The sequence below is a fragment of the Engraulis encrasicolus genome, chromosome 13 (genome assembly GCF_034702125.1).
Source record: "Engraulis encrasicolus isolate BLACKSEA-1 chromosome 13, IST_EnEncr_1.0, whole genome shotgun sequence".
Lineage (NCBI taxonomy): Eukaryota > Metazoa > Chordata > Actinopteri > Clupeiformes > Engraulidae > Engraulis > Engraulis encrasicolus.
This window is the reverse complement of record NC_085869.1, coordinates 19141990-19163495: the sequence shown is the minus strand read 5'-3', so window position 1 is coordinate 19163495 and position 21506 is coordinate 19141990. Positions and strand designations below refer to the sequence as shown.

The following is a 21506-nucleotide window of genomic DNA, read 5'->3' as shown; positions in this document are numbered from 1 at the left end:
TTCTTGGCTTGTGGGGATCTGCTGAAAAGTTACAGCAAAAAAAGAAACAAAAGTGTACATTGTCTGCTGATTTAAATGGAGGGTGGGGGTGGGCTTGTTTCAGAATGCTCTACTGTGCAGTAATTCCCTGTAAGAGTATTAGTGTTCACAGTTTTTATTAACTTCTTTTTAGAAGTTGCCTATTTATAAATAAAGCACTTTCCCCCCCCCAACAATGGAGTACTTTCTTGTAATGGTCACCACCAGCATCATGTCTTTTGCTGTTGGATTTGTTTCGCTTTACACAAACATGATGTTTATTGTTGGCCATGAGGTCATGATGGATTACAGCCTCCTCAAGCTTCACAAAGCAGTCAAGTTATCTGGAGCCCATTCAAACAAACAGCAAATACTACATGCATAGTAGTTTGCTTAGGCCCCACCCAATGTCATTTACAGCAGATTTTCATTTCAGGCCAGCTCCCTAGAGCAAGTGTGGGCACGAGTGACAAATATCTGCCTAATATTTTGCATAATACTTTTACTTACATAATACTTTCCCTGATTTTATTATACAAAATGATTTGTGGCACTGGATTGTCAAAGAGGAGAAAAGGCATTTAAGCCACCTGTTTTGTTAGTGCCACCCACTGAACTGTGGGAGAGGCACTGCGAGCAAAAGGGAGAAAGGGGCTTGGTGTTCAAAGGTAATGTTTGTGGGTGAGAGTGCCTGAGACTGCAAACCAAACAGCACAATGTGCAGCCGTTTGCTTTCCCGAGGTGTTTTGTCAGTCAGGCTTTGTGGAGTCGTCATGCATGTTTCACATGGGGCGCAGTCAAACAATGAGTTGCTGTTGCGTAATAGTGTGTCAAGCACCATTTCAGAAATACCTCATAGATTTAGACCAGTCTATAAGCCACCACACATGGAAAACACCGGCGGTCATGGAAGCATTAGAGTAGATTTTCAGAGAGGTATGTCTTAAAAGTCTGCCCAAGAGTGTGTAATCCAAACGGTTTTAAGTGCAGCACTGACCCATGTACCAATCTAAAACTCTTGAAAGGGTCACACACTATAGCACTCGAGATGTTCTTTTAACAAGTGGTTTGACCTATGACGTCTAATCATTAGTGGAGATCACACAAGTTGCTCAAGGCCCCTCACTGATTGATAACTTGGGAAAAAAACAACGGAGGGTAGCTGTAGCTTGATTGGATAGTTTATTTTTTTTATAAAGCACAAAGAGATAAAATAGCCATAGAACTGTAAATTAAGATATAAAACAGACTTAAGTGCCAGTGATTGCAACAAAATTATTAGCATACTAAAATGTGGTATATACAGTACAGTCATATTCCAATAGCAAACAAAGTATAAATGTATTTACAAACAATACAGATAAAAGAATCTTAAGGAGAGAAATATAAAGAAGTAAAAAATAACAATAGATATTAAAAATATTAAGAGTAGAATAAGCAAAAACTATATAATAGTTCTGCTGTTTTTCTGTTTTGGTGTATTTTTACGCATAAGCAAAAATTTCAACTATAAAGTTATCTTTGCATAGTACATAGCTGGAGCAATGCAGTACCGCAGGAATAAAGGGGGAAAAAATAAGAGATATTTTTTTTTGTGGGGGAGGGAGGGATGGAGAGACAGGAACAGGTCATAATAATAACGCTAATAAGTGCTAGGCGTTACTCTTGACAAGTGTCTTTTTGACCCTGGGGACCAGGAAGACGGTGCCGTCAGAGGTCTGCTGCAGCGAGTAGTCGGCGGGGGAGTAGGGCCTGCCCTGCTCGTCCCTCAGCATGCTGAACACCTCCAGGTAGAGTGTGTTGAGCTGCTGCTTCATCTGCCGCAGGCTGCCGCTCTGCTCCGTCTTCTCCCGCAGCAGCCGGTCCCGCTCCTCCTTCAGCGAGTCCAGGTCGAACTCCAGGCCCACGATGTTCTCCATCTTGCGCTTGCGGCAGTTCTGGGCCGCCACCTTGTTCTTGCCGCGGCGGCGGATGTCGCGGACCAGGGCCAGCTGGGCCTCGTTGAGCTGGTGCTTGGACATGAGCTCGTTGAAGTCGTCCACGGGCAGGTTGATGATCAGGTCGGTGGGGAAGGGGATCTGGAGGGCCCGGGCCCGCTGTTCGTCGCGGGACAGCCGCGACTCCGAGCGCCTCTTGGCCTTGTCCTTGGTGAAGGGCGGCGCGCCGTGAACGCTGGCCTCGGCCGGCTCTGTTTTGGGTAGCTTGCCTTTTCTTCTCTGCTGCTGGCGTGTGGGGCTGTTGGCGCCAGATCCCGACGAGTTGCCACTGGTGAACGACAGGGAGAACATCTCTGAATAGTCCGACTCGCTCCCTGGATTGCTCTCCATCTCGTCCATGTCTGAATCGCTGAAACCGAGCGAGCCGTCCCCATATGCAGACTTCTCAGGGGAGCCTATGTTGGGACTGGCGTCCAGAGACAAGCCCGAGTCAGAATCGGGGAACTCCATGGCCACGTCGCTCTTAACGCCAACTGTGAAGGGATCGCCGGCCGACAGCTCTTGCATTTCTAAAGGCTTGAGGGGCGAGCTGTTTGGGGTTTCTGCGGCCTGGCAGATTCCGCTCACTACCGTGTTGCAGGGCTCCTGAGGAGTCGGCTGGTTGACTTTGGCTGTGCCGCCGAGCAGGTCTGGGTAAAACATGTCACAGTACTCGCCTGTGTTGCCAATGCCACCGACAGCTGTTGTGACCACCGTGTCGGAGGCCTTGAGTGACATCTGACTCAGAAGATTGGCCGGGCCAGTAGCCCCGGGGAAGCTGACCTCAAAGTTGCCAATGAACTCATTGGCGCAAACGTCTGGCGGCTGAGACACAACGGGGTCTGTGAGGGGAGGCATGAAAGGCATGTAGCCGGGGTCTTGTGCTTGTGGAGCTTGTGGGGTTGTGCTCAGGTAGTCAGTTACTTCCTGCATCTGTATATTCAGGGCATGCTGAAGGAAATGAAGAAACAGAGGGGGGAAGTCAGTATCAGTATCCGTTTTTATAACCAAAGTAGGACATCATTTTATCTTATCATCACAGAATAAAGTGAACGCCTTCATGGACATGGACGAGCAGAACAAGTTTTGCTTGTTTTCAACTGTTCTCATTTTTCATCCCGGTGAGTTGGCGGTGGTGGCTTGCACAATGATATCAACTGTAAGTCCCTTGCCGTACCTGTAATTCAGGAATGGACAGTAACTCCATCCAGGCCTGGTCCAGGTCGGTCCACGAGGCCTTCTGTGGGGCGGGGAGCATTGGCTCTGGGAGGAGGGGGGGCTGCTCTGGGGGCATGAGGAGCTGACCACTGCTGGTGGGTGGTTCGGATGAACCCAGGCAAGTGGAAGCGGTCTGTGCAATCACACACACACACACACAAAAAGGAAACGTTACGGCATATTGGGACAAACTCAATGCATGGTGTGACAAGGCAAAAAAAAAAAAAAGCGTACATCCATTTTGACTGAGCAATGTTACTGTCAATGTTTGTCATCTTACCTCACTGGCTTCCACTACTGGGAATGTCTGTGCAAGCAGCTCCATGCACTCGTCAAAGGACATGGCGGCTCCATCCTCGGTGAAGTCGACATTCTACAAAAACAAACCCAGACAAAGTGGAAAAAGTATAAGAACAACACATTTCGGCTCTCAACCAATATTTAACTTCAATTCAATTTCAGACGTTTGCATGGTCTGGAAGCTCATGAGATATATGCTGTGTACCTAATAACTACAGTACAAAGGGGGTAAATTACGCAGAGCTCCCTGGACTCCCTGCAACAAAAGGCATCAGCCACCTGTGCCCCAGTAATTACCACACAGCAGTTTACCTAGCCACCCACAGAGGAGAGGGTGGAGCTTCTGAGAGGCCCTGTGGGTGCGTGTACGTGCACGTGTGTTGTGTGTGTGTGTACGTGCGTTTGTGTATGTGTGTGCCTCTCTAGCTCTTTCTCAAAGCCCAGTGTTCTAGCTTTGCTGGGACGTGAAACGCCCAGTGATTGGATACTCTTTGGTGAACTCCGCGGAGTATCCAATCACCAGGCGTTTCATGCCTTAGAAAGGCTAGAACACTGGACATTGAGAAGTAGCCAGAGGTCTGTTTGCCTGAACTTGACTGACCTCCACGGCGGCGGTGGGTGTGTCTGCAGGTGAGGCCTGGGGGTGGGGCTGGAGCTGTGGCTGTTGTCCGCTGGGCACGGCGGCGGCGGCGGTGGAGGCAGGGCAGGGGCGTGGCACGAACTCGCCTGTCTCCTCGTCCAGCTGCAGCTGTGCCAGCAGGGCCTTCTCCTGCTCCAGGGCCCGCTGCTGCCGCTTCTCCTCCTCCAGCTCGCGCTGCTTCTGCAACTCGTGCTCCTTCTGGCGGTAGCTGAAGTCGAAGACCTCGCGGCCCGCGCCCAGGTCGATGTCCTGCTTCCAGAGGATGTCGATCATGTCCATGTCCTGGTGGTGCAGACGAAGGCAGACGAAGAGGGAGAGAGGAAGTTGAGATTGTCTGTGTGTGTCAAGTCAAGTCAAGTCAGCTTTTATTGTCAGTTTCTTCATATGCACAGGTCATACAATGAAATTGAAATTACGTTTCTCTCTCTACAGTATAATGAAAAAAGGTCGTACCATGCATAGGTTTCTTTATTACATGTAAAGAAACCTATGCATGGTGCGACCTTTTTTCATTTTTCAGTTTTACAATATTTTGGTCAGCACCCTTAAAAGGAAGAAAAAAACTGTTGGGTGACGCCTGCTCCAACCCTTATGAACTCTCTCTACAGTATACCATGAAGGACATAGACATTCACAGGACTGACATCAAAGTGCAAGACAGGACAAGTAACACTGTGTGCGTGTGCGTGTGCGTGTGCGTGTGTGTGTGTGTGTGTGTGTGTGTGTGTTACATTCAAACAGAGGACTGGAAGCTTCAGTTCAGTGCTTGCTATTGGAACCCCAGCAGCATTGCCACACCTAGTCCCAGAGCGCGCCTCTTAGCCAGGCTTCTCTAAAGCCAACACAATGTAATCTTGGCCGTAATGAAGACAAACCCATGAATAATAGATAAGCTTCTCCTTTTCCTCCCATGTGTCAAGTCCCCACCCACACACTACACTACTCTGGCAGCCTGTGGCATTGTGCATGGAGCAAAACTGGAAATGTACCATAACCAAGATAAGTGCAAAAAGTGGCAGCAAGCATCAAGAAAACAAATACTGATATGGTAACTCAGTTACTTCTCCAATTTCGCTTCCCTGTAATGTCAAGCTGGCATATCACTGACTTTCAGAATGATATTGTGGCCAGTTTTGAGGAAAGTTCCTTTTCTACATGAACTACTAGGTCAAAGTTTAGTTTACACATTTCAAAATGAACTAGTTTATTCATAGTTCATAATTGTTTATAGTTAATAGTCTGTTCATAGTTCCAAAAATGAACTAGTCAATAGTTCTTTTTAGCAATATGTCACTGTGAGGATATCAGAACGGTGAAAATATATACGTGTTAAATGTCATCTTATGTTGGGGCCCTTTGCAATGTATTTGGCTGGGTTTTCACCTGAACGCTAAGAAAACATAGCACCCTATCAAACGAAGGTGCATATAGTTTGTTTGCAGGTACTGTACCAGAATGCATTCATTCATAGTTCATTGAACAGGCAGTAAATGTTGGTCGTTCAGTTTGTGGTTCAGTTCGCCCTGATTATAGGCCTAAACTAGTTCAGGTATATAGTGTGGCCAAGTGAACACTGTTGTTAGTCTGCTAAGTTCAAGCTCAACCACAACTTGATAATTGCAGCTTGAATTTGGACATTGACTATTTGGACAAGCTTAATAATGCATTTATTACTGTACCATTATCAGTGGACTCTGTAATGCTTATCATACACTTATAGTGTCAATATTTGCAACTAGTTCAGGTAAAACACTGATTATGGCTATGTGAACACTGTTGTTGTGAACACTGCTGATTCGTTCAAGCTTAACCACAACTTGAACGGCCATATTTGGACAAGCTTAATAATGTATTAATTACCAGACCATTATTAGTGGACTCTGTAATGCTTATCATACACTTTCTAGTGTCAATATTTGCATAATGCTTGAAAGGTGAGGTAAGCTATAGGGACTGCCCCACTAAACAGGTTTAATGACCGCCTTTGCAGAGATAACGTATCTTTACTATTACTGTGATCAAAAGTGTCTCATATGACCTTGGCTGGGGTGCAACTGGGGCAGGATCTGCCTGCCGAGGGCTTGTTTCTGGTCTGCTGTAAACAACATTAAATTCACACCAAGGTAGCCTCAAAATGCACACTGTCCTGCCAGTGCAATGCTGTGCTGGTCACTGAAAAGACTGTACTACACTACTGCAACATTAAACAGTCTTTAGTAATACATTATGACTTGGTCACAACTGGTAACATCAAATTTTATAACAGGGTCTAAAGAGTTTAAAAGTGTTTGTTGTTTTGTTTTTCTTTTTAAATGAACCCTCTTGCCTCCACATGCCGATTGACTTCTTGCCAAATGTTATTAGAGATCCATTAGATGAGGAATGTCCAGCGATAAACAGTTAGCCTTTCCCCCTGGGCCACCAACAGCCATTTCACTGCCATTATTTACAGTGTGGGGTTATTTTTGCGTAGAGCCTCAAAGTGTTGCATAAAGCTTAGTATGCTGGGTCAAGAGGAAACATCCTATCATGTGATTTCTTTTTTTCAACTCTCCCCCACACAACTTAATCTATTCGATAAATAGTTCCCTTTGCTTTCACGTCACGCATCACATGGTGAAAAATGTAGAAGGGAAGAGATAGTCCACAAAGGAGAAGTGTGCCCTACTAAGATGTGGGAAGTTGGGTTTTAACTTCTGCCCAAGAAACATCCACTTGAACATTAACAGTGCACGTGCTATCATGAACGAGTGAGTCTTAATAGTTAACTGGATGTTTGAAACGATTGCCCATTTTCAACTATAACATAGACCTCTGAAACAATAACCTAAATGTGAATACTTGTATCAATAAAACCAACGATCCAAAAAACGCCATGTTGAACTCTCTGATTCGGCTTTTCAAAGCAAAGGCCCGCAAACATCATTAGTTTACAGCAGTCCACTTGGCTGATCATTAATCTTGAGCTAGTCAGGCTGCTATTCTAACCGCAGATTAGGGCCGTGGGAGGGAAGATAAAATGCCTAAACAGCTTCAACAAATTGATGCCTCGCACGCACGAAATGCCTTTCTACAGTGAGGCAACTTCAGTTCTCACATTCAAGTTCATGGAGATTAGACTAGTAACTGTGCAATACATAATTTTATCCCTATGAGTAGAATAGTGTACCCTGATGAAACAATGAATATTTATGTGCAGTAGTAGTGTAGTTTAAATGATTAAATCATACAAGCAGAATTCTGAATTATGTGCTTAATTTCAAATTCACTTGTTCAGTGTAGCTCTGTGTTGCAGAAGAACACCAACAGAATTCAAAATCCAAATTTCCTGGATCGATTCGATTCCGATCCAGAAGGTCACGATCCAATTCGATCCACGATCCGATTCGATTCGATTCAATATCGATCTTCTGTATTGCTGGGTTGTCACTTTAACCCATTTATGCCTAAAATTCTAAGACCGGCTATAAAAACCTAAATATCTCAACCTTTGATACCCACACAAACATGAAATACCTTGGTATGAGAAAAAGAAGTGGGAAACTTGGTATGAGAGAGAAAGGTGGGAAAACACTGGCACTATTTACTTGAACAGGCCGTGTGTATTTGTGCATGTAGTCTACATGAATGTGGAAGAAAGCTACAGGATGTGGTTAAGAAAATAGCACCTATAATCATCGCAAAAGATCGATCCACAAAGTTGTGAATCGATATCACACTTTCGATCTTTTGAACCCAGCCCTACACTTGACTATACACAACACATTCAACTTTGTTACTACTGTGCAACACACACTGCTATCCTGACAATCCGAATGGTGTACTATGATGAAAAAAACAAACAAACAAAAAAACATTTAAGAACAGTACTGTTTTAAATAACTCAATCACACAAGCTTAACGCTATATTAATAATGAATTAGAATTCAGTCTATGACAATAAATCTAGGCCCCTATAAGTTGCAAAAGAAGATTGACAGAAACATATTCTGACCTTGTTTCAGAACACCACCTTTCTATCCTACACTGACATAACAAGTTCAAGTTCTTCACAGTTTATACAACTGTGTACTTGATACATGTAATTACAACCATTGCTGGCATACACAATAGTGAGGATTTGGGCTAATGCTAAGCTGCCTGTATGGTCGCTTGTAGAGAGCCTCCTTGTCGGTCCCCCACAAGCAGAATGGAGGCCATTTCTTGGGGGGGGGGGGGGGATGTAAGACTGACCAGATGTAGTCTTTTTACATCTGACTTCTAAACGTGACCACATTTGTTGATGAGACTCTGTCTTGACTTTCATTAGTAGTACTTATCATACAGTCAACCAAATAAATTTAAAGTGTTAAGACATGGTCCCTGTAATACATTTACTTTTACCAAAATGCCAATGACCAAGTCAGTCATAATGTGTTACTAAAGGCCCTGTGTAATGTGGTAGTGTAGTACTATGGTAGTAAAGGCTTTTCATTGTCTATTTTGTCATTCCACTGATGGAGTGGTGTGCATTATGAGGCTGTGGTTTCCTTGATATACTGTATGTTGTATTAGATTCATAGCCCTTTAATGCCGTACCTCCAGTGGCACGCTGTAATAGCCATTGAAAAGTTAACTACCATAGTACTACAATACTATGACAGAACAGGGCTTTTAGTAATGCACTATGACTTGGTCATTGCCATTCTTGTATCAGCAAATTTATAACGCTGTGTCTTAACGGGTTATATGGAATTGTACTATCTTTTGTCATTTGTGCTTTGGCATTGATGATAAACTGTTCTCCTCAGCAAATTGAGGCCTAGAGCCGTGTGCTGGTACTGAATGTCTGAATGTTACTAGTCACACCTGGTGAACTATGATAGATGCAGAAAAGCCACATCGCCTTTGTTTACAGGGCCTGTAAGTTGAGCTGATCCAAGAGAAAAATGAGGAAGTAAGCAAATAAAAAACAAAGGGCCCAATTTCAAGGAAGAAATTAGCTTCCCGGAACCTCTTAGTGACACCTTATTCTCTTTACTGAAAACAAACTCCTGGTGCCAAGGTAAATAATAAAGGAGTTGAAATTGTTAGTAGAAGCGGACATAAAGGTGTTTCTCTCACTTGGCCCAAATCTCTCTCTCTCTCTCTCTCTCTCTCTCTCTCTCTCTCTCTCTCTCTCTCTCTCTCTCTGTATGTGTGTGTGTGTGTGCGTGCATGTGTGTGTGTGTGTGTGTGAGATGGAGGACAAAACCAATGATACCACTACACTTAAAATTAAATGAAATTGAATAATGAATAAAATGAAAATGCCTTATATGTGTTTCTGAATCCTATGAATGAGAACATGGCACACTGAAGAAAAAAAAGTTGATCAAACTTTTTTCAGCTCTATCTAATGTGGGTGGGTAGGGGGTGGTGGGTGCAATTAGTTATACACTTTCCAGGAAAGGGTTAGGGAAGTTCACAATAACTATTAGTAGGTGGCAACTATCCTGCAGACTACCAAACATGTACCCAACATAACACTAGATAAGGTGCACATTTTCAAGGCCTTTTCAATAACATTTGTATAGGTTTGGTGTGTTGGCTTAACTTAAGTGATTTTTACTCTATGTGACCAGTCCACATTTCAGTTAGGCTACTCCCAATAATTGACCATAACTGATGGGTTAGCTTGGCAACAGCTGTTGTGTACACTAGGTCTACAGTTGATTTTCTCTACTGACCATTTAAGCAATCTACGCATGGTCAAAGATGCGCAGCGTTTGGTGAGCCTTAATGTATATACAACCACAAGGTAAAGAAAACATTGTTTCAGGATGGGGCCCACTGGATTGTGCAACCAGCTGTATAGCGCAAATGCAGTGATGCCATCTTCACCAGATCACACGCAATGGGGCTCCCTCCGCAGTGCAAGGGACTCCGGACAGCCGACAGCAAGTAAAGCGCGATGGGTAATTTTAAAAGTTTGTTGTCATTTTCGGTGTTTCACGTCCCTGATCATCCATACTCAACGCGGACAACAAACTCTCAGCAATAGCTATTCGTATTTTCACATTTTATGCTGATTACCTTTGTTGTTTTTGGCCTGGACAACAGGTCTTCAATGACTTTGCAAAATTTCGGAGTGCGTAAGTGGCGCAGGCTCGGAAGGGTTGGAAACGCCTCCCGGACCAGAGTGTGGCTTTTAATTGATTAAAGTATTCGCCAATAACGTGCTTATTTCATGAAATACGCAGACAGTCAACACACGAAGAAAATTAATAAAAGATCTACCAACAAGTACATATTATCTGACATTCACAACATATTGGCACATAGGTCTAGACACTATTGCCAGGGACAACATAAAACAATGAATAATGTTATAACAACTTATTCACTGTCGAAATCGATCGCATAGGCCTACATTACACCGAAACCTGCCAAATCAAAACAACCAACAACATTTTCAATTCATGCTGAACCACAAAATGTCATGTCCAACGCTGAATCTTTAAAAGTTAACCAGGCCCCGTTCTTAAGCTTTAGACTCGTCCGGGAAATGTCAACGAATAGCTAACACAGCCAACATGTAAGTTAACGCGCTAATTTACCTGTTGACTTGGGGTTAATTTAGGCAATTCAATCTCCATCATTTTGGCGAGATACAATGCCTCCTTTGTGTTGAATGTCCCAATATCGCCCGTATGTTTTGTATTCCTTCTTTGAGACCGAAAACACTGAGATGAGCAATATAGTCACCACCCCTTACACAGACGCTGTAGATATGAAGAATACTGGCCGAAGTCATATGAAAATTTACGGAAAACCCCGACAATCGGCCCCGCCTACTTACATGCATCAGCCAGTCAAGACCGCTCATAGAGAAACTCAGGGCTCGTCCCCCTCGTGCAGCACCGGTGGTACAGTCGGTAGAACTACACCAAAAGAAGGGGACAGCTTCACATGCGTATATCCACATTTCATGAGTTATTGGGTGAATTGAAATGTATTCAAACGTGAACTGTATTGAGACAGACAGACAGACAGACAGACAGGCAGATAGATAGATAGATAGATAGATAGATAGATAGATAGATAGATAGATAGATGGATAGATGGATAGATGGATAGATAGATGGATGTTGGATCTGCTGATCTATTAGGCTACAATAAAATATGTACCATGCACTCAGCTGACTTAACAGTATAGGCCCTATGCATTAATAGGTCTCCCCCACAATCAATGCTGGTAAACCCACTGTTTCCAAAACCAACAGTTGGTGTGTTGCTTGTGTCTTGATGTGAATAGCCTACACGTGTCATCCTGTAATGCTTGAGAGTTTGCGTAACTTAGATGAACAGAGGCAAGCGTGCATGCTCTCCTAACATGCTCTCCTCACTCACGCAAGCAAGCCAGTGGCACGTAAAATATGTTGGCCACTCAGATTGTGTGCCGGCCACCGTAGCTGTCAAAGACACTTAATAACACTCTATCACCTGGCGACCTCTGCTGGTGTCTGGGCCAGCTATGACGAGCATATGGTGGACTGAAATTGGTAAAATACCATGATTGGTATTCTTGGATCATTTCTTCCTTGTTTGAATAGTGTAGGCCTATTCGAATATAGACTACACTTATACAACTTGTGCAACAACATAAACCTGCCTTTGAAAGTTATGAAGTCATGCAGGCCCTATATTTACACGGGAATAGCCTACTTTGTTGAAAATGTTGTGTTATTTACACCATATGCTACTCAATTAGACTGGTCGGTGGATTTAGGAGAAACAGACAAATAGAAAAGCAGAGACACTTGGCACGGTACAATGCCAAATATGCTGGCACTTGGGTGCCAGAGAAGGTGCATGAGACTTGCAGGATGGTTGTTTTAAAATGTGGCGCACTAATGAAGGGATCCTTATGCCCTGACTTCTAACACCTAACTGTTAAGAACCTCACCTTAGTTCAAGGCGCCCTATCACTGCTTTCCACTGTCTCAATTACATTTAAAGATTTTGTTCCCCCCTCTCATTGAAAGCGCGCCCCCGCGTACACGTTCACGATTGGCAGCTCCACGTCGACATTCTTCCAGCTGCAGACTCCACTATACGGCGCAGATTCGAGAGTAGAGCGGCGTGAAAGCAGTCCATCAGCAGCTTGCGAAGGGTGGTCGTGGGACGCCAACTGCAAAATTAAATTATTACACAGCGACGAGCCTTATGCTTACGGTGACGATAGTCTCCTTTCCCAATCTTGATTTGCGTTTACGGTCTATGTTGCCTCGTGCTGTAGTGTGCTCAGTAGCTGCTCTGACCAACCAGGTATGTAGTCTACTGTAACATTCTTTCACTACTTCTGAAAAGTAACACAAGTTTGTCCTTTACCCTGGCATGTCTATACATTGAATATTGTGAATATGTTGAAATGCCCTCTTAAGTCATCGAGACAGCAAACTTAAACGCAATCAAAGTTTAATGTTATGAAGATAAGCACTATCATTCGAGTAAATATGTACTGTAATGTCAAGAAGTAGGATATCATGTTTAAAAACCAGTGTAGTATTTAACACAACTTCTAACATATGCACAGTTTGCACTTTCAAAACTTCTGACATAAACTCAACAGGTCTAATAGTTTTCAATGGAAAAACGCAAAGTATATCACTTTCACAGCACAATGTTCTGTTCTGGGTATTTAACATGGCATAGACCTTAATTTGGAAACTTTAGACACGTCAGCTGTTCCACCTATCAACTGCCCCTAATTGTTAACTTAACAACCTTGAGGAGAGACAAGGTTGAACTGAAAAGTAAACATAAAGGGTCTGATAGGATATCTAATTATTCATTAAATTACAATACTATTCAGTCTGCTAGAGTGCTGGCACAATATTTTTCTGTGAAATAGTTGCCTACAGTTTAAAGTGTAAAGTTTGCATACATCTCTGTCTGGGGGCAGCCTGTGTGAGGGGGGATGGGGGCAGAATGGGCGAATAACTGAAGTTTCCAACTGTAGGCATCTTTTCCAGTTTTGAGGATAATTTTTTCCCAGGCGTAACATGCCTTGTGTGGTCACAGCCCACTTTACCATTTATACCAGTTATCATCCACCAAAAAACCTGTGTCAGTAACATCCTTATTTACCTGACTTTGTGCACTAATAGACATAATGATAAGACCATATGTACGAGCATTCCTCACATCCTTGTGTCGGGCAGAAGCTCTTAGAAAAGAAGAATAGCCTGCTATTCACTATCAATATTCATAGAGCTGTATAAAGTAGAAGTAGTCTTACAGATGTAATGACAATGCTAGTAGTATGATATTACAAAGTTGTAACCATGCAATAATCATACTACTAGTGTTGTTATTACATCTGTAAGAGTAGGCCTACGTCTACTTCTACTTTATACTGTATATTCATAGTTGCACTGCAGCAATTCAAGATTCAAGATTCAAGATTAGTTTTATTTGTCCCGCAGGAAATTTATCTTGGACAATTACAAAGCAACTGAACATCTGAAACCTAATGTATTTCTCTCCCTGTGCTTAAATTACTGTAGACATCTTTGATGAAAGGCCCACTCCACGCACAGAAGAGGATTTCCAGGCCACTGTGGCTTTCCAAGTAGAGTTCTGTGATACACTTAGACTCTAATCGCTTGAAGTCAGTGCATTACAGAACTTTGTTTTGGGAGTTGATGTTCTGGCCTGAAGGAGGCAAATGTTACATCTGGTGGGAGGGGAGGGGAGGGGGCAACAATGCCAAACAAACCACCAACCTTCCACACAATCTTCACTTTTCTTACTCAGTCTTGTGGAATAATATACAGTTCATGCACATGATATTTGCGGTCCAGCCTCCAGCACGTCTTCATTTTTGCCACCCTGCTATTTGACTATGTGATCAGCAGCATCTAGCGTCTCTAAATGCATTGTCATGAAATTAGGCCCTCAAGATACTGATGGATATGTCAGAAGTGTCAGAAGCATAATTATTGAATGCAGTCTTAGACTTAAAGGACATGCCATTGACATTATCCTTGATTTCACTACAGTATATAGGCCTACTGTATGTCTCCCCATAGGTCTAGGCCTATAACGTGTGCATATCTTTCAAATGTTTGCAGTCAAAGTAAAAAGTAATTTACGCATTAACCCAATAACTTAATATGCAAATGTATGGTTTAAACCGAAGAGAATATTAGACTGACAACTCTTACTATATCAAAATATAAACCATTTTTGGTTTACACCGAAAAGAGCTTATTGCCTGCTGATGTTTCTGATACTTTCTATTCCATTGGAAAAACATATGGCTGCATAACCTCTACGTCTGTCAATTTCCCTATCACATATCATATATATCATTTATCATATATTTATATATTTATTTTGTAATGTAGTCATCTTGAGTTGTGTAATAAAAAGGCTGCATATATGTGTAACATTGAACTTGTCATTTGTGGACTATGAATGACATTCCAAAAATGAGATAATAAAATCTTGATTCGTTAAATGGATATAACCGTGTTTTCCTTCTATATTTGAGCGCCTATTGTAGATTATAGGGCACACTTATTGTTACTTTTCTAGTTCCAGTTCTACCTGCCATGGAATGTTGCGTGTGCTAGACAATGGAAGCCACAGTGTATCCATTTAATGTGTCTGCTTGCTGTAACTGTTGCATTTTGTTACAATAATATATATCCCAGTTATGTGAAACATTGTAATATTTTAATAGCCTTTGGGGCGGGGAAATAGATCGAATGCAGTGCATGATGGGACTCGACATATAACTACCTCATATCCTACTATCGCTGAGCTGACCTCTGACAGCTCAGCCTTTCCCTGCACAAACACGGAAGCAGCATGGCGTCAAACAGCAAGAGCTCGGAGCGGCAAAGAACTGCACAGCAAAGATTGAGAATCATCGCAGGTCATTTAAGAAAACCAGAAGAGGCATATCACACAGAGATTGCCGCGCAAGAATGCAAAGCGGAGTCGAGTAGAACGAATCCCGAGAAGCCAAACTCGGTTCCTAAGAGGAGGTAAAGATGTGGCTATGATAATACACAGATGAATTGATCTATGCACTGTCGCTACTGTAGCTAGCCTCTTTTCACCGGCTTGTTGAAGACACTGTTTCTTTCCAAAGAGCTGTTTTGTACATGTATTACAAGAAAGCAGTAGTTACGAAAGACACTGTCTGTTGATGCTGGCGAAAAAATACATGGTCTCGCGACCTACTGTAACTGTATAGCTTGGTCGGATGTGCGGGAGAATTCCGGACTCCACTAACAAAGTGTTCATTCATCTCCAAGAAGTGGGTGCGGTAGTTCGTGCAAAGATTGTCACACGAACTGACTCCTAGTTAGTCTATGCTTCAAACATGTTACCTTGACTGTATTGCGTTTTATCAAGTTATACTTCACAGATGAAAACAGCCCATGACTTTCACCACTTAGCCATCAATGAGAATACTGTCAATACGAGATGTAGCTTGTGTACTCACAGTAAAGGATTGTTTGGTATTCTTCATGTCTATATCAGCGAATACGTGCGAAGATGTTTAGAAGGTATTCGTGCCTGTTCGTGTCATTGTGGGTGGTTGCAGTTAATGTTGACTTTGGCAACGGACACTGTTGAATGGAAGCAGCTATGTGACCCAGTTTCGCAGAACATTCATACTGTTCACCTTTGGTCCATTTGTTGCTATTTCCTTTAATCTTGATGGCTATCACCAAATCACCATGGCTTATTTAAACTTACCCAAAGGCAAGAGCAGTTAACGAAAGTGTCATTTGTTTTGTTGTCTACAGATGTGCATATTTATCAATGAAAAATCACAATCTGTAACTTCAGTTTGTGAGATAAAACTTAGGACGCGAAAGCGTGTTCTGATTGGCCGAAGACAGCGGTGGCCTGACTGTAGACTCCTTATGAGGAAAGACCAGTTTCCTGCCCCCTTTATCATGCATTAGTGACATCTAGTGTTAGAATTTTTCAAAACATTGCTGTTGAACTTTTACTGTTGTGTATATTTTATAATTGGTTTCAAAGAGTGCAACGCTTTCTGTCACAATATCCTTCCTTTTTTATAAGTTGGGTGTCCAAAATGCTCTGCAGTGAAGACCCGCTGGCATGCTTCACTGAAAAGTTAACCAACTTCCTCATATACTGGCCTATATATTTTGTGTGTGGTTGTGGTTGTGTTTGAGTTTGGTTAAGCTATTGAAAGCATGTTGACCGGCTCTCCTTTATCTTAGCTCGGTCATAGAGATGTTGATAGAGCACACAACCAACTCGGCCCACTCCTTCAGGAAATATGTGGTTTCCTTTTATCGAGGACTTGCTTCATAACTTAATACAATCTGTGTGAGGGGGGAACCTCACTATGTAGTATGTAGCAAGAGGGTTGTTAACCTTTTGTGACACTATGCTGCATGGGACGCTGAAAGCAGAAATGTAGACCAGTTCCAGATATGTAGCCAGTCTGGTGCGGTAGGATGACAGGATGGTGTGGTGAAGATGTTGGTCCTGAGAGACAGGTTTGACACATGCCTGTGCCCCCCTCCACCCCCTCCCCACAATGGACTCAAAATTCAAGAGCTTGTCATTGTCAAAAAGGCAACAAAATTGTGCTTGAAGTACAAGTAGTAGTAGTAGTAGTAGTAGTAGTAGTAGTAGTAGTAGTAGCAGTAGCAGCAGTAGTAGTAGAAGATATGATATCCATGTAAAGTGCATTAGCGGTAAAAGTGACACCACTGCTTGATTTCCTCTGACAAACTCAAAGTGGTAACAAAGATTTTTAAAGTGCCAAAATGCCATCCATCTTCCAAAGACTAAATCATGGATGTAGAAGCTGTGTTCTAGAAATATTAGGTAATGTCTTGAGAATGTCCTTTTTCCTCATCATGAAAAGTCAGATTGACGCTGAGCTGCTTCAGCCAGTCTTTCAGGCACTTTAACTAACCCACAACTAGTTTCAACAAGGCCTATTTTATTCCTGGTTTGCCTCGACCCACTTATTTTGTTAATAAGGGAGGAAAATGGAAGAGGATTTTTTTCTTTCAAATCCGCAAGGAACAAAAATAGTGTTAATTTTGTCGCATAGGAGCATCCTCTGAACGTAGTTGTCGTTTCCTTCATTGTGTTCTATACTTTGCTTTGATATTTCATCTACACATGTTCAACGTTATGTTATTTATTATTATAAGAATGTCCTGGTTTAGTTAACAGTTTGCCTCACAGTTTGTTTTTTTGCATGTGTGTTGTTTTGTAATGAAGACTTATAATGTGATGGCATGTCTTGCCTACTTCGGAAGATTTATTGAAATTGGCACAGAGAAAGAGAGAGAGAGAGAGAGAGAGAGAGAGAGAGAGAGAGAGAGAGAGAGAGAGAGAGAGAGAGAGAGAGAGAGAGAGAGAGAGAGAGAGAGAGAGAGAGAGAGAGAGAGAGAGAGAGAGAGAGAGAGAGAGAGAGAGAGAGAGAGAGAGAGAGAGAGAGAGAGAGAGAGAGAGAGAGAGAAAGAGAGAGAGAGAGAGAGATGCACTCCTGTAATGGTGTCATGGTCTCCCCATGGATCTTAAAGCAGTTTGTATTTTAAGGCAGGGATTTGTCAGCATAGCATACAAAGACCAGGGACATGTACAAGCCCACAGTCATCTTCCCCTCAATGTGACTTTCTGAAGCAAGGCCAGGACACAGTATGAATGGTATGCTTACATTGGTTTGCTAGCAAATGCAGAGAGAGAGAATATGCTCTAACTAAATCAAGATGTTGCCTAATTTTGTTAAGATGGTATTGTAACCGAGCGAGCCCCTCCTCAAAATCTACTTTACGCGAGAAAATGAATACCAAATTCCCCATACCAAACCCTCCTCCCTTACATATTGCTTTTCCCTGGCTGTTGTCCTACCCCATTGTGGTCACTCAGAGCAAGTGGTCAATTTCTACTGACACAGGAGCACTCAGCCTTTGTTGTGCCAGGAGAATGAACCTCTAGCACAGAAGTTCTTAACCTTTTTTTGAAGAAATGCCCCCCGAAATGCCCCCCTTACAACATGAAAACATCATCATAACAACAGCAAAAACACCCCTCACCCAGCAGCATAATCTTAAAGATTATGAAATCAGTACAGCCTACAGTACAGCCAGCCTTAGATTTTTCTGTACATGCTATTATTGATGTATGATTATTATGTAGCTATTATGCAGCTATATTTTTCTATGTATGATTAATTTTTAATTTTCTGATGCATGATTAATTTACTGTGCAGCTTTCTAGAATGTTGTGAGGGCTTCCATTCACTTTGATTGGGCCTTTTCAACCCCCACCCCCTGCTCTCAACGCCCCCCAAGGGCTCTCTAACGGTCCCTGAGGGACTGTAGAGCTCCCGTTGAGAAACACTACTATAGCACATCGATTGGGAAGTTAACCACCCCCTCTAAGTGAACATGCCAGTATACAACCCAATTCGAGACAAGTTTTATGAAAAGTAGACATGTCAACTCAACACATGAATAGTTGGAATGTTCACATATGTCCCCCAACACATTTTTTTTTCTTCAGTTTTGGTGTCAGTGACTTTGTTGGGTTCAGGCGTAGGGTGGTACAACCACAGTTAATGTCTATAAATTAATTGGTATATGGGTAGTTGACTTTTAAGGGCGTAACACAATTAAAAAAAAAAAAAAGTTATTCCAATTCCTGAAAAATTTGAAAAAAAAGCACTTAGTGGTCTGTGGAATTTCGCCTAATTTTTAGCCATTTTTGGGAAAATGTGTCCTGCATCAACACATTGCATAGGCATGTCACACCGCAGGAAAATGAAGTCACACCACAGAAAATTCACTGCATTATGGGCATTTTAATCCTTTTACATGACTGACATCTGACCTCATGCTAACTTGATAATGATATTGTGTTTAATCTTATCTTAATATGTGTTTTCATTCATAAAAAACTTTTTTTCCTTCTATAGAGCAGTCACACCACAGGACACCATAAAATGAACCTAAGCATGGCGTGACAGAAACATTGCAATATGAAGACATATTAAGAGGTTAATAGTCACCTTAAACTTCCACAGCACTCTCCAATAAGTGAGGTACTGACTGGTTTGGAGCCAGTCCTTAAGACCCTCGTAGTTGGCCTTGCAGCTGCCCGTTAACAAACATTGACATACATGCCACCCCACAGGACGCAATTTGTGTTACGAAATTGAACTTGTAGTTAATATTACTGTCTTGAGTTTTTTTCACATTCACATATCTTAATATATAGTTAATATTTATGCAATCATGCCAAATGCTTCATACATTATTAAAAATATTGTTGGTTAATTTATATATATATTATATATATTATATATATATATATTATATTATATGTATTTATATATATATTAGTCACACGGCAGGATATTTGACATATAAACCTTTACATAAATCTTAACAAAAATGTTTTTTCTCATCTAAGACTAATATGAAACATAATGTACCACATCTTCTTTCATTGACATTTGTTTTTTAAAGGAAAAATAATAGTTTTATAGGTTTTTAACCAATGTTACGTAAAAGCAAGGCGTCACGTCAACCACCCATGTATTGTGCTGCAATAAGTATGCTTCTTAGATAGTCCGTTAAAAACAAGAACATATTTTAATCCACACAATAGTGCCATTAGCTGTGGTTGCACTATCATCCTGACATGTGCTACTACAAATACTAAATGTCATTGACACTTTTTTGTATTCCAAAGTCTTTTGGAAAGTGGGGTCGTTAGTTGAAATGCCAGCGAGGATGGTGCAGGTTTTACATGTGTACAGTTTGGCTGCAACTTGTCTCACCCGTCCTAGTGCTGAATGCTGATGAATACAGAAGCACATCTCTGGAGCAGTCTCTCCATATCATACAGAAGAATCTCATTACACCCTAGACAGCTGCTCTCTGCTCCACCCAGACACTGATGTGTGTGATGTGTGTGATGTGTGTGATGTGTGTGCTACTGGGGCGTGTCTGTGGCTGCTGGCCAAGGTTGAGACTAGGGGTGTAAATAGTAATCGTTATGCATCTATGCATCGATCCTACAGCTGACGATTGAATCGAATCATATCGTGGTGGGTATTCTTGAGTATCAAAAAGAATCGAATCGCTGGCCCCTGACCATTGCCCTAGCTCCATAACATTAGTGGAAAAGTAATCGTGAGAAATCGAATGGAATCGTATCGTGGGGCATTCTTAAGTATCGAAAATAATCTAATTGCTGCCTGAAGAAATCGGTATCGAATCGTGTGCGTGTGTGCGTGCGTGTCCGTGGAGGATACTATAGCGAAGCATATACAAGCACACCGCGTGGCATCCCTCTTCTCCCACCTGGGCCCAGAGCTGGCAGCTTGAGATTATATGGACGTGATGCATCAGTGCCTATATGGTGCATAATGGCCCTGGAAGGCAGAAGTTTACGAGCTCTCTGTGGCGGCGAATGCATGTCAAGCCCCATCGCAGGTGAAATTCATAGTTGCGTTATGGGAAGTACATATTTGTATGGCTCTCATTACATGACACGCCACACACCACGCTTGCACACATTCATGCTTTCACAAGTCTCACACTCACATGCATACACAGAGATATATCGTTACCTGCTGGATAGTCCATCTTTGTCTTTCTTTTTCACACTCGCACACATACTCACTCACACACACACACAGACACACAGACACACACACACACACACACACACACACACACACACACACACACACACACACACACACACCATCTCATATATTTTGCTCTCTTCCTTTTGCACATGCACACATACAGTACTCTAGGCTGCATGATTTATCATGGGGGCTTGTCACTCAGTGCTTGATTCATAAAATGTAATGGCAGGCTGCATTAGCACTTCCCAACGATCTTAAGCTGTCTTCTGAATTTAGTGGTCCAATCAATTTCTGTCTTTTTTTTTTTTGCTGCCTTTGTCAACCCCCCTCGTTGGGTTGGGTGAGATCTCGGCAGCGGTAGGAGGTTTGGACGCGAGGACCACATGATGGTGGTGCCGACGCCCCTTGTGACAGGGCCTAATTGCAGCCGAGAGGCCAACAGCGCGACATGACAACCTGCCAGTATTGCTTGTTTTTAATGGAAGTTGTTTGGCAGGGACGGTGGTGGGGTTTGTTGTTTTGCCAGTTGTGGTTGTTGTTGCCATGACGACGGGTCCTGGGGTGGCTGTTTGTGTTGCATTACACCTGGGGATCCCCCCCGCCACCCCACCCCACCTTGTTGTACACCGCAAACACCACTTCCCGCTTTAAAGCAAATACTGACGACGATGAAACCCCCTGAGGTTTGTGCTCCTCTGTGGGATTTTCATGC

At 42.5% G+C, this 21506-nt stretch overlaps 2 protein-coding genes across 3 annotated transcripts in view; one reads left to right on the top strand and one right to left on the bottom strand.

Annotated features, from left to right (window-relative positions):
* Positions 1-1183: 1183 nt before the first annotated feature.
* Positions 1184-10900, bottom strand: nfe2l2a (nfe2 like bZIP transcription factor 2a). Of its 2 annotated transcripts, none has more exons than XM_063213375.1 (5): positions 10731-10900; positions 4114-4486; positions 3493-3585; positions 3172-3345; positions 1184-2945 (listed from the first exon to the last, which is right to left on the bottom strand). In XM_063213375.1, exons 2-5 carry the CDS (start codon positions 4429-4431, stop codon positions 1671-1673), a joined length of 1860 nt encoding a protein of 619 aa, XP_063069445.1. In that variant the 5' UTR covers positions 4432-4486; positions 10731-10900; the 3' UTR covers positions 1184-1670. The 2 variants fall into 2 exon arrangements, with proteins under 2 accessions (XP_063069445.1, XP_063069444.1); XM_063213374.1 differs by having other exon boundaries at positions 4114-4434.
* Positions 10901-14939: 4039 nt separating this feature from the next.
* Positions 14940-21506, top strand: part of agps (alkylglycerone phosphate synthase) — a 72991-nt gene continuing 66424 nt past the window's right edge. The window contains exon 1 of the mRNA XM_063213373.1: positions 14940-15170. Within this exon, the coding sequence (XP_063069443.1) occupies positions 14992-15170 (179 nt within the window). The 5' untranslated portion in view covers positions 14940-14991. The remainder of the gene's footprint in view (positions 15171-21506) is intronic.